This window comes from Rattus rattus, chromosome 13 (assembly GCF_011064425.1).
Source record: "Rattus rattus isolate New Zealand chromosome 13, Rrattus_CSIRO_v1, whole genome shotgun sequence".
Classification (NCBI taxonomy): domain Eukaryota; kingdom Metazoa; phylum Chordata; class Mammalia; order Rodentia; family Muridae; genus Rattus; species Rattus rattus.
In genome coordinates this window covers 6695586-6712831 of record NC_046166.1, presented here as the reverse complement: position 1 = coordinate 6712831, position 17246 = coordinate 6695586, and the positions used below count along the sequence as shown (strand labels likewise).

General features: G+C 44.0%; 2 protein-coding genes across 2 annotated transcripts; one reads left to right on the top strand and one right to left on the bottom strand.

Moving 5' to 3' along the window:
• Nucleotides 1–18: 18 nt before the first annotated feature.
• Glt8d1 (glycosyltransferase 8 domain containing 1) lies at nt 19–8199 on the bottom strand. Its single transcript, XM_032918725.1, has 9 exons — nt 7626–8199; nt 7432–7530; nt 4277–4490; nt 2130–2247; nt 1844–1928; nt 1588–1700; nt 959–1125; nt 771–883; nt 19–537 (listed from the first exon to the last, which is right to left on the bottom strand). The coding sequence occupies exons 1-9, from the start codon at nt 7639–7641 to the stop codon at nt 347–349; spliced, it is 1116 nt and encodes a 371-aa protein (XP_032774616.1). The 5' UTR covers nt 7642–8199; the 3' UTR covers nt 19–346.
• Nucleotides 8200–14396: 6197 nt separating this feature from the next.
• Spcs1 (signal peptidase complex subunit 1) lies at nt 14397–16653 on the top strand. Its single transcript, XM_032918726.1, has 4 exons — nt 14397–15255; nt 15588–15647; nt 15726–15812; nt 16264–16653. The coding sequence occupies exons 1-4, from the start codon at nt 15040–15042 to the stop codon at nt 16387–16389; spliced, it is 489 nt and encodes a 162-aa protein (XP_032774617.1). The 5' UTR covers nt 14397–15039; the 3' UTR covers nt 16390–16653.
• The last annotated feature ends 593 nt before the right edge of the window (nt 16654–17246 follow it).

The following is a 17246-nucleotide window of genomic DNA, read 5'->3' as shown; positions in this document are numbered from 1 at the left end:
AATATGGGCAAGCAAAGGTCTATTGGAAAGTTTTATTTTATTTACAAACCAGGCCACAGGTTACAAAACTAAAACCAAACAGCAGTTCCTACCTACAGCAGCTTAATGAACTTAGGCTGGTGTCCTCATTCTGTCCTTCAGGTCAGTCAGCAGTATAGTAAGTAAGCAAACATTTGGTAAGGCAGATGGAGACATTGGTAGTCATCTGGAGATCTGTGATCTCTACCCAGCTGACATGTTTTCTGTGGTTGGTACAGAGAAGACTCTCAAGCCCTACAACTGTTATCGTCCCACATAGTGTGTCTTCCAGGATTTCCTGAGTGTCATGTTTAGCTTAGATTGTAGTTCACTTTATGTTTGAGGTATCCATATGTCTTCGGATTAAACTAAATTTGCCTGTTGGGTCTGGAATATACCATTTCTCCCAAACGTCAGCATATGAAGCAGCTCTTCCCCAAGGCTTGAAGTGACCATTCCAGTGAAGTAACTTGGCAGCCTTTACAAACTGGGGTGAATACCGTTTTCCAGCACTGGAACCTTAAATAAGAAAGTGCCAAGTAAGACAGAATGCCACGCTAGGCTGAAGAAACATAAAGGGAGACGCTGGTTATCGTCCAGGATAGGTCAGTGAAGCCAGTGGGTATTTATTTTGATGTAGGGTCTGCTAGGTGGCTCTGGCTAAGATCAGAACTCACAGTACTCCGCCTTTGTCTCCCAAGTGCTAGGATTACTAGCATCAACCATTATTCCCAGCTTGACTTGATACTTACCAAGGTGGCGGACATTCCACATAGGGTCAATGGTGGAATGCTGCTGATAAAATACGATAAGCAGAGGAGGTGTGGTGATGCTGCCAGCCAGGGTTCTGCTGTACAGTCCCTCTCTGTGAAACAGCACGTTAGTGAAGAGTAAGACCAACTGTTCAATGTTTTAATAGCTAAGCCAGTTACATACTTACTCTACATTGAGCTTCATCCATTTTTCCAGCTGGTTAGTTACATTCTGTCTTTTCCACTCAGTCAAGTTGGCAACAAAAACTCCAGGATTAAAGGAGCAGGTGCTGGCTTTCATGGAAAGCTTACGAATTCTTTCCTTTTTATAGTCAAGATAACCAATGTAATTGTACTAAAAAACAAAATATTTACTGCTTCAAACAAGATGAGTTTGGGTTTTTTGTTTTGTTTTTTTTTTTAAGTCAGTAGTTGAATCCTCCCCCCTCCCTGCCAAGATGGTTTCTCTGTCGTCCTGGCTGTTCAGGAACTCACTCAGTGACCAGGCTGGCCTCCAACTCAGATCTACCTGCCTCTCAAGAGTTTAGGATTAAAGGCGTGTCATCAGGCAGTATTTGAGCTTCTTGACTTCCTAACTTATTAGCAAAAGGGACAGATCCTATAGAAATACAGTTGGGATCTAGAGTTTGTCTTACCAGAACATTCAAGGACAGTTGGGTTGTAAACTTCATAAATGTACAGAGTCTAGAAAAGTAGGTGTGAGGTTTGGAGAGCAGTGACTGGTTAACGTAAGATGCAGCCCTGAATTGAAAACCTCATTAAGCTTTCATAGGGAGCAAGACTTGCAGTACCTTACCTGGTTCCCTGCTCCTCGGATCATGACTTTAGTAGACGCTGAGTCACAGTCCTCTGAAAAGGCAGCAGCATGTCCTGGCTTCAGTGGGGTATTGTATAAGGCAAGTATATCACCTGAAATGGATGAAGTGAGACGGACACCTGCACTGGCCTGAGAGTCTGTCCCTCTCACGTCTATCAAATGGTGGACGTTTATAGTAGACCACAGACAGCCCATTACAGCCCCGAACCCAGACCAACAACTCATTCTTTGGCACCTTGTACAATTACATCGTCATCCATGTAAATGGCCTTCTTTGCACTGGGAACCAGAATTGGCAAGTAGAACCTTGCAAAAGTTAACTGGAGGGGGAAAAAAAAAAGGAAAGAATTATCAGCTTAGGATACAATAGCTGGGCTTTTATTTGTACAAGAACCCAGGTTAAACAGACAATGGACTTCTAGAGTCCCCAGGTTCGGTCCCTAGGGGACTCCTTGCACTGTAGTCAGAGTTATCAGGTGTTCTAGTCAAATACACCCCCATAGAAACAACATGGAACTCACTGGTTTCATGGACTCCCCCTGGTCAGGATCCTCCTTTACTTTCCCTTCCAAAAGTTTAGTGTCAAAATTTACAATTTTGTACCTGATGCTTTTCAGGGAACCACTGTTAAGCCAGGACCTGATGAAGAAAAAACACGTTTGGTCATGTTTCTAATGTATATAGCCGTATCTTTCTATGCTTTTCTAACAGTGGCGGAATATTGTGGGATGATGTCACAGGTGAGGCAGGTACAAGATAGAAGGAGGCCTGTCATTGGGTGAGAAGGAAGGATGGGCAGGAGAGAAGTTTGAAGGAAAAGGAGGAGACTGGAATGGAAAGAGGAAGAGGCAGGAGGGAGAGAGAGGAGAGAGAGAGAGGAGAGAGAGGAGAGAGAGAAAAGCAGTGGCAGGACAATATGGCAGGTGACGTTAAGATTCCACGCTGTTCTTTTACAGGATGTTACGAATGTTTTTAAGGGATTGATGTGTATTGGGCTTTGTATGTTTAGTTAGGCAATTATATCTTATCAATTGGGCCAAAGGTTATTGTATTGTGTGTTCTTTCATGTAGTGATGTAAGTGTAATGGAGTGTGGGGCGGCTGGTCTGGGCTGCCACAGAGTTGGGATGTGTGTTTCTGGCATGGAAACCTGCCTTGGGAACTGGATAGGTAGAGAGATTGCTGCCAGGCTCAGAGAGGTGTGATATGGGATGGAGCAGAGCGGGTGAGACACTTTGCTGACTGAGAATTAAGATATCCAGCAGATAACTTGGGGGCACTGCAGTGCTGGACCTAAGCGGGATAAAAGACAACCATATTTTTTTTTATATATTTTTTTTTTTTCTTGTTTTTTTCGGAGCTGGGGACTGAACCCAGGGCCTTGCGCTTGCTAGGCAAGCGCTCTACCACTGAGCTAAATCCCCAACCTTTTTTTTTTTTTTTTAATATTTTTACAACAACAGAATATAATGTAAGAGAGATCCTAGGAACTAAATAGATGTTTCAAGTCCTTTATGTCTCTAGGACTAGGGGTTCCTCACTTAAGATGAATGAAGGTATTCCCACCAAAGTTCCTTTTTAACCAAGACTCTATGAGACAATCTCTTCTCCCATAACCAAACTACTATAGAAACTAGACTTGAGGACACCCAGGCAAACATGGACTACTCATTTTGGACCAAACATGGACTTTTACTTATTTTCTTGAAGCGCTCTCTCACTATTCTCCTCAGCCACCCACATGCTGACATTACAAGGGTGCACACCATGGCCAGCTGGACCACAGAATTCTTTGCCTTCCAAAGGCAAATCAATGAATTCACTATGAATCAAATCACAGTGGTAGTAAAAGCTAGTTATCAATAAAACTAGTATTCGATCTGTCAGCTGTAAAATGATTATTATTTTACTGTGATGAACCTAAGAAATTCACCCACCTGACTCTGTCTGAGGCAGTGTTTGTGAGAAGAACCCGTTACCTGCAAAGACACTACATATTTTTTCTAGTCTATTACAAGCCTGCAGTATGTTTCTGTATCTTGAATGGGTTCTTAGTTTTTCAAGAATGAGAACATATTTTCATGAGTGTGAAACCATGGAGAAAGCCTTAAGGAGGGCATAACTATCTAAAACTCTGAAAACCTGCTTTTCAGAATAAATTGTTAGATTTTTGTTTTTAATTTTTTTTAAAGACAGTCTAATATAGCCCAGGCTGTCCTTAAACTCACTTTGTATTAAGGGTTCCTTTGTAACGTCTAATCCTCCTACTTCTACCTCTTGAATGCTGGGATGGCAGGCATGACCCACCATGCCCACTTTCTGTGATGGTGGGAATTGAACCCAGTGCTTGGTGCATGCATATCTGTAAGAAGCTCTGACCAGCAAATCACATACTGCTTCCTTTATTCAGAAAGTCAGGGTGCTAAACATGAGACCTATTCCTAAAAGAACCGTGGAGTTAACAGTATGACTATGACAGCTAGGTTACTTCCTGAAAAACACAATCATAAGGAAAACTATTTGTAGTGTGTGTGTGTGTGTGTGTGTGTGTGTGTGTGTGTGTGTGTGTGTGTGTGTTAAAACAGGAAGATATGATGTGTTGTAAAATGGTCCCTATGAAGACCATCAAGTAGAAGCAGAATAGAATCAATTAGGAACACAGTGCTCACCTGAGATGGTCCGCTGTTCTATTGAATGTAACAATGTAAAAAATTACATTAGAGCGAGTGTTTTGATGAATGCTATTTATGGCTGCAATGGTCCCACCCAGCCTATCTTCAGAGGCAGCAATAACCACAGGAATCTCTTCTTGTCTCTCATTTACTGGATGTTGATGAAAATTTGCGGTAAAGTCTATGGGCTGAAGCCCCACAATTCCTGAATCTGAAAAGGACAAACAAGGAAAGCACTGGGACACAATCTCATGAATTTTTGTTCTTGTTTTGGATTGTTTTTTGTTCCTTTGTTTTATGCTTTGAAACAGGGTTTTGCTAGGTAGTCCTGGCTGGCCTAAAACATACTATGAGGACCAGGTCAGCTTCAAACTCAGAGATCTCTGTCTCTGATTCCAGAGTGCTGGAAGTAAGCAAGTTTTTTTGTTTTTTTTACAGAGTCCAAGACATGGAAGGAGACAGCATGAGAATCACAGCAACTGGGGTTGGGGATTTGGCTCAGTGGTAGAGCGCTTGCCTAGGAAGCGCAAGGCCCTGGGTTCGGTCCCCAGAGAATCACAGCAACTCCGAACTCATTCTTGCCCAGTAAGGGGGACGCACACAACAGGAAAATGTAGTTCCCTTATGTAACCACTTTCAGACAAGTGGAAGAATTTTAAAAACTAATCTGGCAACACTCTTGGTACACCATTAGTAGGGAAGTTACAGAACTTTCTAGAATGTATTAAGACAGTATATAAACAGCCTTAAAGGTGTACATTTACCTTAATCATTCTTTCTTAAACACAAAATTTAAAGCTGAGATCCAGCTCATCAGGAATGGATGCGTTCTGCATGTATAAGGCCTGGGCTCAACCCAATGCACCAAAACAAGGCACTGGTCTATACTTACCAATTGTCCTTCAAACTGCAAGTCACGAAGGGACAGAAGTCAGTGGAACGGGTCATGGTGAGAACCTGCTCACACGTGGTGCTGGGACGAGCACAGCGTACGCTGCGCAGGCTCTCTACTTCTAAGCCAAGGCCGAGGATTAAAGTTTAAATAGGAATAGAAAATTACATTTAAAAAGGAAATTTAGGGCTGGAGAGATGGCTCAGAGGTTAAGAGCACTGACTGCTCTTCCAGAGGTCCTGAGTTCAATTCCCAGCACCCACATGGTGGCTCACAACCATCTGTAATGGGATCCCATGCCCTCTTCTGGTGTGTCTGAGGACAGCTACAGCGCACTCATATAAATAAAATTTTTTTAAAAAAAGGAAATTTAATACGTAACTGTGGTATTACTCTGTAAACCATCCTTCTTGGCTTTCATGATACAGAAGATCCTCCTTATTTATGATTTTCACATAGAAATAAACTATTGTACTAAATTTGTAGAACCATGATTTTTATCATTAGGACCTAAATAATACAGCAAGGATTTATGGTATATAAAATATTATATGCAATCAAGAAACACTTTATAGTACATAGTACTATATGTTACAAGTTATATGCAAGTTTTTTTCTATGAAATTTTATACAACAGACACAGTATTTGAAGACTTGGGTCCAGCCAGTCTTATGACGATAGAGGGACAGCCGCACACTCATTTAGTTGTCAATGAACACTGAGGACTTAGTATGTGCTACGTAATGTCTAGCACTGGAGTTATAACTATGAATAAAACATAAATGCTAACCAGACAAACAATTATGTCTAAGTATATGCTACATGAAATTCAGTTCTTACTGTGGGATTGTCATCAAAAATTAAAAGTTATTAAGAAAACATATCTTCTTGTGGATACAAATAAACTTATAATATTAAAGGTACATATACAAATAAATGTAAAAAAGTCTTAATTGTGTATATGAAATTTATATTATGCTTATGATAAAAATCACATGGAAATGTTTATCATATGAAATTTAGTATAATCTTAAATATATAGAAAAATATATAGTAAGAAAAGGACAAAAAAAAAGGACTAGAAGTTACCAGTCAAAAATTTTAAAGTAGTTTTTTAGGTCAATGAAATAACTTATTCAACTAATACTGACTGACTCCATCTCCGCCTCCAGAGGTAAATCTGGCTCTCCCTCCTGGGAGAATCTTATGTCTCTCTGACTGAGCTTGACTTGGTATATAACTTGAATTTTTAAACAAAGTCTTGCTATAGTCTGTACTGGCCTCAGATTCATGATTCTCTTGCCCTGCCTCAGTTTCCCAATTGCTAGGATTTTGTGGTGTATTGTCACATCTATCCTCAAAAATTATTTTTTAAAACAAGGATATTGTGGTTCACACCTGTAATACCATCACTATGGAGGCTGAAGCCTGAGGGTCAGGAGTTCAAGGACAGCCTAAATTAATTTTATAGTGAGTTTGAAGCCAGCCTGAGCCATAAGATCTGGTCTCAAGATATTTAACAAACAACCGGAAGCCTCAAATGTCCCTCACTTCGAGTAGAAACACATGAACTAAATAGCTGCAATGTAATACACAGTAAGACGGTATGATTTCTGACGTGATTACCATGAGAAGGTCCCCACACTGACTGACACCTGTAGTGACAAAGGCAGGCATCAAATGCCCCGGACACTTGCCCACAGCCATCCCTTAAAGGTCTGGCCTGAGGAAGACAAGAGGACGGCAGTGCACAGACATTCTTCAAGGCCTCTGACTTGACAGAAAGGAATACTCTCTCAGATCAAGTCCTTAGCAAAGACTTCAGTACACAAAAGCGTGGGCGGCACCACATGAAGCCCCTCTGTTGAAGCTCAGCTCCTTCCCGGTCACTGCCGTTGCCTACCTCAGTGATCCACTATCCACCTTCTCCAGACAGCCTGAGCAAGGCAGTTTGTAAAGATGAACAACCACGTCTGGACAATCAACTCTGAATTTGTATTAATTCCCATCCCAGACCTCCTATATAAACTCCAATGTTCCCTTCCTCCCTTTTGCAGACACCCCTTTCCACTACATCTCATCTGCTGAAGTCAAACCGTTCTCTTTCCTTTGGTCTCTCTACTTTACCTGAGCCTTTGTAAGAGCAAGAAGGAAGTTTTCTTCAACATAGCGATAAACCTTAGGATGTGAGGCCGGGGGACCTCCAGGTCCTTAACAACAGACAGTAGTACAGGGCTAGTAAAGTAAAGGCTCCCATACCTGAAACGTCATTCCTTAACAAACTGCTCAAGCTGAGGAAGTTATGGTGCAAAGCCAGTAGGAAGAGAATGACGGCCAGGGCCCAGATGATGATGGTTACTGAAACAGGAAGCCCTGTGTTACAGCTTTGGCCTTGGTAAATATAAAAACAACAGAACTCAGAGGGAGGGAGGGGAAAGGAAGGGGGTGCATACCTTTACGGAATGACATCCTTTTCTTCTGTCTTACATAAACATTAAAAATTAATCCTATAAAAAAAAAGCCCCAAAGTCAGTGAGTACACAAGAATAGTCATCAAAATGCTTCTGCACTATTCAGATAGAAACAAAAGGAACATGTGATACTTTGCCAGACTTTTATTTTTTTAATTAATAACTTCCAGGCACACAATAGGGGAACTGAAACTTTATGATGATCACATACAAATACTTCCATAGTATAAGGAGAAACACATAGCTTTAGCCTTGTTACACTGCATACAAGAAAAAAACCTATCAAGAGAGGTATCTGAAGTCTAGCGACTGGAGAAACATTTCAGGATTGATTCTGTTTAGAACACCTAGCTAGGCTGCATGTGGTGGTGCTCACCCTTAGTCACAGTGCTCGGGAGACAGAGGCAGGCAGATCACTGAGCTCGACAACCTGGCCTACAGAGTAAGTTCCAGGACAGGCAGGGCTACACAGAGAAAGCGTGTCTCAAAAAAACCAGCCAACCAACAACCAACCCCAAAAGTAACTTTATTCTCCTGTAATAATTGTCATCTTCGAGGTTCACTGCCTCTGTCTGCTAACTGAGGTGTGTCCCGGGAGCGGCCAGCCTTCCTACATCTAATCAGCGCCTAGAATGTGCTCAGCCTCTGAGACCTGCTGCTGAATGAGCTCACCCTTCTTGTTCTGTCGGAACTCTGGTTGGCTGATTAAACTCAGCTGTTCTGGCTAACACTCCTCTCCACTCAGACATCTGGCTTCTCTCTCAGCCTCTGACTTTTTCTCTATCAAACTAACTCCGACTCTGTCCTAGTCCTCTGGCTTCACCTGTGCGTGGCTTGTTCCCTCTGCAGCCTGCCCTGTACACCTGTCCAGGAAAACTGCCTCCTCCCTCGTCTTCTCTGTGCTGCCACTCAATTAGACATCACTTTCAGACATGGCTGCTTCCTATAAAAACGAACCTTCCCTTCACTGTTAGGGATTCCAGGTGCGTACCATGGGCATGTCTGTATTCCAGCCATGGGGATTAAAGGTGTGTTGTACTAAGGCTGAGCCATGCCACAGCTAGAAAGAAACAGGTTTTTCCAGGAAACAACACAATCTTGGAGTTCACAATGTGAACAAATATTCTACAACAATGGACTGTGGTGTCTCTGACAAAGCAATCTGATGAGTTAGTGTTATTCTCAAAAATTCTATTTAAGAGGGATGTAGAAAATGGCCTAGGAGTTTAAGAGAGCATGCCACTTCCCCAGAGGACCCAAGTTTCCCGCATTGATCAGGTGACTCATAATTTAACTCCAGGTCAAGGGGAGGGGATGCCCTCTCTGGCCTCCACAGGCACCTGCACACACTTGGCAAACCAAGATACAGATATACAAACACATATTAAAAAAAAATCAGGGTTGGGGATTTAGCTCAGTGGTAGAGCTTGCCTGTAAGCGCAAGGCCCTGGGTTCAGTCCCCAGCTCAAAAAAAAAAAAAAAAAAAAAAAAAAAAAGAAAAAAAGAAAAAACAAGCTAGGCTGAGGCTCAGTGGGTGAGAGTGCTGGCTGGGTACCATAAAGATCTCCGTCTGTATCCCCAGCACCCACATCAAAAGCTGGGCGTGGTCGACTGCACCTGTTACCTCAGAACTGCAGAAGGCAAAGACAGGAGGATGGCTGAGGTTTGCTGACCACCGGCCTAGCTCCAGGTTTAGTAAGAGACTTTTTCTCAAGGGATTAAAGCAGAGAGATAGAGCAGGACACTGAAGGCCCCCCACCCCGCTCTGCACACCTGCAGGCACAACACACAAACACAAGGCTTCCCCAGATCCATCTGTGTTGATAAAAAGACCGAGCACTAAGAAAGTGGTGTCACATACCGGTGCTCTCTAGGCTGCCTCTGCTCGTGTGACACCTTTACTTTCACAAAAACAAACAATTCAATGGAAACAAGATTGTGAAATATGTTTTTATGGAACTATATAAATTAAATAAAATTTTACAACAATCTCTTGAAAATATTTTCTTGAAGACACACTTTATGCTTTCAAGGCGCTGGGATGCAAATGTAAGACCTTTAATCCTTTGTAAGCGCCACCCATGGCAGTGTGTAACATACAGATAGTGATATTTATTTTACTAAGCACTGTCGACAAAACCACACTGCTAAGTAAGCTAATCTGAACTGTGTGCACGTTGGACACTTAATTTCCCAAGGTCATTTAAAAAGCAGGGATATGTTTTAAAATGGGCCATGGGTCATATTACAAATCTGAGACCATGTAACTCGGACTTATAATGAACAATCTAAAATGTGTAAACATACTTCTTTTTAGAACAGAATATACAAAACACATTATACCAGTAAACTTACTCTGAAAAAATACATATTATAGACTGGAAAGATGGCTCAGTGAGCAAGATGGCTTGCAGGACAAGCCTAATGACAGTTCGATCCCCAGAAACTATAGAAAGAATGGACTTCTGAAAACTGTCCTGACTTCCACGTGCACACCATGGCGTGCAGGCTTTCACTCGCTCTCCCGCTCTCTCTCTCATTCTCTCTTCTCTCTCTCTCTCTGTCTCTCTCTGTCTCTCTCTCTCTCATTCTCTCTCTCTCTCTCTCTCTCTCTCTCTCTCTCATCACACACACACACACACACACACACACACACACACACACACACACACACACACACACACACTAAACTTTTCATTGTGGGCTGGGAAGAGAAGTCAGTCCATAAAATGCTGGCTGTTCAAGTCAAACATAGGACAAGCAGATTCCCAGAGCCTACATAAACCGTGGGCGTGGTGTGGCGGCAGACTGATACTCCATCACTGAAGATAGGAGGATCGCTGGTGGATGGCCATTTGAGGAACACCACGTAAGGTTGACCTATGGTCTCTTCACTTGTGTACTTACACATACAGAGGAATGTACACAGAGAGAATAAAAGAATACACATAATATACCCTATGGTATTTCTTTTCTTTTCTTTTTAAAGATTTATTTATTTATTCCATGTATGTGAGTACACTGTCACTGTCTTTGACACACCAGAAGAGGGCATCGGATCCCATTACAGATGGTTGTGAGCCACCATGTGGTTGCTGGGAATTGAACTCAGGTCCTTAGGAAGAGCAGTCAGTGCTCTTAACCACTGAGCCATCTCTCCAGCTCCCCCCTTTTTTCCCCCTATGGTATTTTTTTATCATGCCATAGGCTGAATCTTACCTACAGAAGTTGGCAGACTGGGAGTTACTCAATAAAGCCTTAACATCTCCCTGCTTTGTGTTAAATTCTACCAAGACTGAATAAAACGATCCTATTCCAATAAACCCCAGCTAGTTGCAGGTGCAAAAAGCAATGTTTTATCCAGTCAACCTCCAGTGACAGTTACACACTGCACTGTACATAGACTAGGTCAACCTCCAGTGACAGTTACACACTGCACTGTACATAGACTGGAGGTCACCCTCCAGTGACAGTTACACACTGCACTGTACATAGACTGGAGGTCACCCTCCAGTGACAGTTACACACTGCACTGTATATAGACTGGAGGTCAACCTCCAGTGACAGTTACACACTGCACTGTACATAGACTGGAGGTCACCCTCCAGTGACAGTTACACACTGCACTGTACATAGACTGGAGGTCAACCTCCAGTGACAGTTACACACTGCACTGTACATAGACTGGAGGTCAACCTCCAGTGACAGTTACACACTGCACTGTACATAGACTGGAAGTCAACCTCCAGTGAGTTACACACTGCACTGTACATAGACTGGAAGTCAACCTCCAGTGACAGTTACACACTACACTGTACATAGACTGGAGGTCACCCTCCAGTGACAGTTACACACTGCACTGTACATAGACTGGAAGTCAACACACATGCACACACACACACACACACACACGCACACGCACATGCACACACACACAAAGGAGCTTCAAGCAAGCACCCATTTTCTATAAGTAGATAAGTGACACAAAGCACTTGCTGATAAAAATCTTCTAGCTACTTACATGAAAAACACCAGCTTTCAGAGTCTCATCATGGGTTGGGGATTTAGCTCAGTGGTAGCGCTTGCCTAGGGCGCAAAGGCCCTGGGTTGGTCCCCAGCTCAAAAAAAAAAAAAAAAAAAAAGAACCAGAGTCTCATCATATTGTCTTTCCTCGTAATGAGGGTTCCTTGGTCTGTTAAGAAGAAACTCTCAGGGCTGGAGAGATAGATAGCTCAGCAGTTAAGAGCGAGGGTTGTTCTTCCAGAGGTCCTGAGTTCAATTCCCAGCAACCACATGGTGACTCACAACCATCTGTAATGGGATCTGATGCCCCCTTCTGGTGTGCATGAAGACTGCTACACTGTACTCATATACAAAGGAGGAGGAAGAGGAAAAGGAGAAAGAGAAGAAAAAAAGAGAAGCTCTCAAAATTTCATATACACTGTGTGTATGGAGAAGAGGGAAGGAGGAGGAAGGAGGAAGAAGGAAGGAGAGAGAGAGAGAGAGCTTAGAGAGAGAGAGAGAGAGAGAGAGAGAGAGAGAGAGAGAGAGAGAGAGAGAGAGAAAGAAACACGCAGTAGCAGCAGCATAAAATTCATGGTTCTTCTGCTCAGAAATTACAAAACCTTTATATTCCCAAACCATCCTTATAGAAACTCCTCATAAACACACACACAGGAAGCCCAGGACAGAGATTATCCATTAATATAAAAGAATCCAAAGTTTATTGTTTTTGAGACAAGATCTCTATACAGCCCAGGCTGACCCTAAACTTTTGATCCTGCTGCTCCGGTGCTGGAATTTCACCTTTCCTTTCTTTCTGTTTTGCTTGTGTGTGTGCACATGGTATGCATGCATGCATGCATGTTGCTAGCAGGTGTGAGTGTGTGGAGAAGTCAGAAGTTGATGTCAGGTGTTTTCCGTCCAAGTTTCAATGAAACCCACAACTTGCCAGTCTCTTCAGTCAACTTATTCTCAGGATCTCATCTCCACCTCCTGAGTGCTGGCATTATAGGTGTGGGCTGCCACACTCATCCTGCATTTACATAGGTCCTGGGAATTTGAACTCGGGTCCTCACACTTGTGAGGTAAGTACTTCACCCACCATCTTTCTAGCATACCTCCACTTAAAAAAACAAGCTAGAGCTAAACACCTCTGCTTATTGTCTCAATAACTTTTTAAAGCAACTTTTCTCTATTACATTATGGACCATATATATCCATGAAAGGATTCCCACTGGTGCTCTGCACCCTATCCTGCAATTGTTCTCACATAGCATCAACCTTCCATTCCTGGTAGACCACACCCATCCACACGCAAACATGTTCTAGTGTCTTCCAGTTAAAGGGAGTAGAGGTAGGAGTGGGGGGTGGAGAGGAAGATGGAGCACTTCTAGTGGACTGACACACAGGTCCATGTCTCTGCCTCCCTCATACTAAATGACTCAAACGATCTGAGATACTCTTCTCTCTCTGCGTTTGCTTCCTACGTTCTTAGATGTTTGGTCTTATTTTCAAACTGCTCTTGTGGAGGTCACCAGTAGCATCTTTCTGCGCTCTCCTATACCAACCATCTCGCTCTTCCCTCTCAGTTATGAATGTGTGTATCTGTAACCTGTGAAGTAAGTTCTACAGAAACAGGGGGTTAAATGAAAATGTAATCCTACTGCTGTATCCCTGACACCTAAGACCATCAGGCATGTGACATCTGTGGAATACTCTTGCTAAACCAGGAGTCCAGTTCTCCAATGAAGAAAAGATCTTACTGCAATCTTAATAATCACAGACACTAAATTCCAGAATAAGAAAAAGAATGAGATTCCAATGGAGCTTTGGGTCAAAAGGAATATGGCAAAACCCTTCTGTTTTTCCATCTTTTGTAGTTCAAATACTATCTGGTCTCTAAAACTACTCCCATCCTATGAAGCACACTGGTAGGGATACAACCCTGAGGAATTCGTCTATTTATTCTTGTAACAGAGCCAGTCTATTCATACAACTAAAAAAATGTAGGGAAGGGGAAAGGAAAAAAGACCCATGAAAATTGTTGTCGTTCATTGTCCTAGGTCAAAGGGATTTGTCTTTTTTTTTTTTTTTTTTTTTGAATGGTGTCAAAGTGGAAGAATACTTGGGGCATTTTCACACACTTTACTGGCTAGGTCCTACTTGTCTTTCATGGTCAGGAAACTTCCCCAAATCACATGTTACACCTCCCTGAGCTCCATCTCCTAATTCCCCCACAGCTAATTCAATTCAATAGTGGACATCTTCCTTGACACCAAGTTTCCAAGTTCTAAGTCACCACTGTGCCCTGGTCTGCTGGCTAATCAAAATAATTAAGTAAGTAAGTAAATAAATAAAAGTATTGGCGGCTCCACGATGTGTAGATGCCGGCAGCAGGCACTCACCTCCCAGCCTGGAGTGCCTAGCATCTTGCCATATGTGCCTGACTCTGCATGCACAGCAGAGTCCAGGGAGGCAGATGGCCACAGAGGACGGGATCCCCAGAATGGTCTGTCTGAATACGGCACCTCATCCAGCTCTCTAATGAGGGAAGGGCTCACCCTTTTAAAATATACACAACCCTTGAAAGACAGGGGGAAGGGAAACCCTTGGTTGGTCTTTTCCGGGAAGGACTGGTCTGGGAATGTGAGAGCCATGGAAACCGGCAAGCAAAGTGTTGGGCAGCATTTGGGATCCCCTACATAAACGAGACCAGGGCCTCGCCGCTCTTCTCCGAGGCAATCGCCTTTCCCTGGAGAATGCGCCTCCGTTATCTTCCCTAATTCTAAGGGTCATTAGAAGCCTCCTTACGCTTAGGAGTGATGGGGACCTGCTGAGGCGCTCCCGGGATCCCGCCACGCACTGACACGACAGGTTAGAGCGGCGTCCGACGAATCGTCGCCTTCAGAGGTTCAGCGCAGCCGCCTTTACCTGCGCTGGGAGGAGGGACCGTCCACGCCCACGCCCCGGCCCGCCCCGCCAGCTCAGCGCTCGCTCCGCAGGCCCCAGGCCCGGGTCCACCGCCGGGCCGCCGGCGTCCGCCGCTCTCTGGCCGTGGCCCACTGGCCGGCCAGCTCTGCAGCAGCCACGTAGTGCCACAAACCCTAGTCTAACCGTGCCTCCCTCCGCCAGAGAGCCAGGCACTGCAGGCGCCACGGGGCAACCCCACCGCCGGGGTCCTCCCTGAGTAAAGGCCGTCGCTATGGAGACGCGGAGCGCGCCGGCGACGGTTAAGCAAGGGAGGCGCAGCCTGCAAGTGATTCCCGCTGCAATTGCGGCTCCGAGCGGCCAGGAGCATTGACCGGTGCACTATGCTCTGGCCAGGTCGCTGCCCCACCCCCCCGTGAGCAGCGTACAGGGTTCTAGGAAAGCTAAGAGACCTACCTCCTTGGCGATGGCGCGGGGCGGGGCCAGGGGTTGTCCGAGCCCGACGGAGACATCCGCTTCCGGGGCCACAGCCGAAGAGAGGCGCTTGGCTGGTCGGCCTGGCTGCTTTCGGTATCGCACTTCGCAAGCCACACTCCTTAATAATCAGCTACCTTCGTTTCACTGTCGGTATCAGTCTTCGGCAACCATGCTGGAACACCTGAGCTCGCTGCCCACCCAGATGGTGAGGGCGCGCGTCCCAGATTTCCCCGCACGCCTTTTTGGAGCCTAGCGACTTCTAAGACCCCCGCTGGAGCACCGACCGGTGCAGCGTGGTTCGCAATTCCTAAGATTGTCTTCACTTTCCCCTTCTTTTCTTCCCCAGAATGAATCCCCTTTCCCGTGATCTGTTAAGATGCCCAAGTTTCCCTGGAAAATCAATTTTTGCTTCTTTACTCTCGGGCCCTTCTGGGAAACTCCTGGCGTTGAGTGCTACCTTATGCCCAAACAGTTCCCTACAAGAATTGCAGTCCTTTGGTAGTAGGACCAACTCTTCCTATTCTTTTTCGTCCCTAGGATTACAAGGGGCAGAAGCTAGCTGAACAGATGTTTCAGGGAATTATTCTTTTTTCTGCAGTAAGTATTATTCCCTTTAACTCTTAATCACGCTTCCCTTGGCTTGACTGCATTTTATATACTTTGTTTATTTTTCAGATAGTTGGATTTATCTACGGGTACGTGGCTGAACAGTTTGGGTGGACCGTCTACATAGTTATGGCTGGGTTTGCTTTCTCGTGTTTGGTAAGACATTTGTGAGCGTTTGAGTATTAGCAACATAAGTTTTCTGAGTCAGGAAACTTGATTGGACCTAGTAATGAGAAGCAGAATCAGCTCTTTGTTCTTTTCCGTTGATGTTTCTGCTTTCCATTCTATGAAAAGTAGAATGTTAAATGTGTCAGATGCATGAGCTCCGTAAGGCTGGAGAGCTTTCTCACTTTCTTCCTCACCTTTTCTAGGCAGTAAGACCAAATATGGCAGAGGCGTCCTACTTTGCTCATGCTGCCTCCATATTTCATTTAGTTCTTAAAACTCGCATGTGTAAACACTTAAGGCTTGTTCTCACGCCCTCACATATTTTGTCTGGTCAACTTGTTAATCTTTAGCTTAGTGGTTATTTGGGGATCAGACGTACTTAATGATCTCTTAACCCTTGAATGGAAATGAATGCTGCCTTTTCTCTGTTCTGATCTAGCTGACACTTCCTCCGTGGCCCATCTACCGCCGCCATCCCCTGAAGTGGTTACCTGTTCAAGACTCAGGCACAGAAGACAAGAAATCAGGGGACAGAAAAATTAAGAGGCATGCTAAAAATAACTGATTGGGACTTTCACGATTCAGCACCTGCTTTTTGTTTCCTGTAAGATGGCTGGATTGCTTTCATAACCAAAACAGCTTAAACCACCTATGTTCTTACAGCACAGCTGTGTGGAGATGTAGTTGTCCTGGCTTCCTTTCTAACCGGCATTATTTTAAGTCATAACTACTTTATACTGTTCTTCATAAGCTTGTTTTGGAGAATAGGACATACAGGTATATGTCGCTTCTTTCATGTGTGCAGTGAATAAACACCTCATAACTCCTAGTACGTTTGTTTTCTTTTAAAAACTACTTTTGCAAGGGTTCTTACTATGTAGACTAGGCTGTCTCCAAGTTCAACATCCTTTCTTACCTTCTCAAAGTGCTGGGAATTCAGGCATATGCTGCCATAGCTGGCTTGAACGTCCTGTTTATAACTATCCAAGTCATGTTCCATTCTGAGACTTCAAACTGTTTTGAGGATGAGTTGTTGCTTGGTTTGCTGTTTTGAGACAGGGTCTTTCAATGTAGCCCTGGCTGTCCTGGAGCTTACTTTGTAGACCAGGCTGACCTTGGAACTCACAGTTCCACCTGCCTTTGCCTTCTGAGTACTGGAATTAAAGGCTTGCCCTCACCATGCCTAGCCCAAATGGTTTCAATTAAAATTCATGAAGCAGTTCTCTATCTGATGGATCTTGTGTCGGTTAAATGTTCTTGTTTTGAAAATGTAAGCAGCACCATTTCTGTCACTGCGTCTTCCTAGTGGGTTGTTTTTAATGTCCGTCGTGTGTAAGAGAGTGCCCACTGAGGTAAGAACAGCTTGCAGGGGCTGCTTCTCTCTTCACACCACGTTCCTGGAGATGGAGCCCAGATACTTTT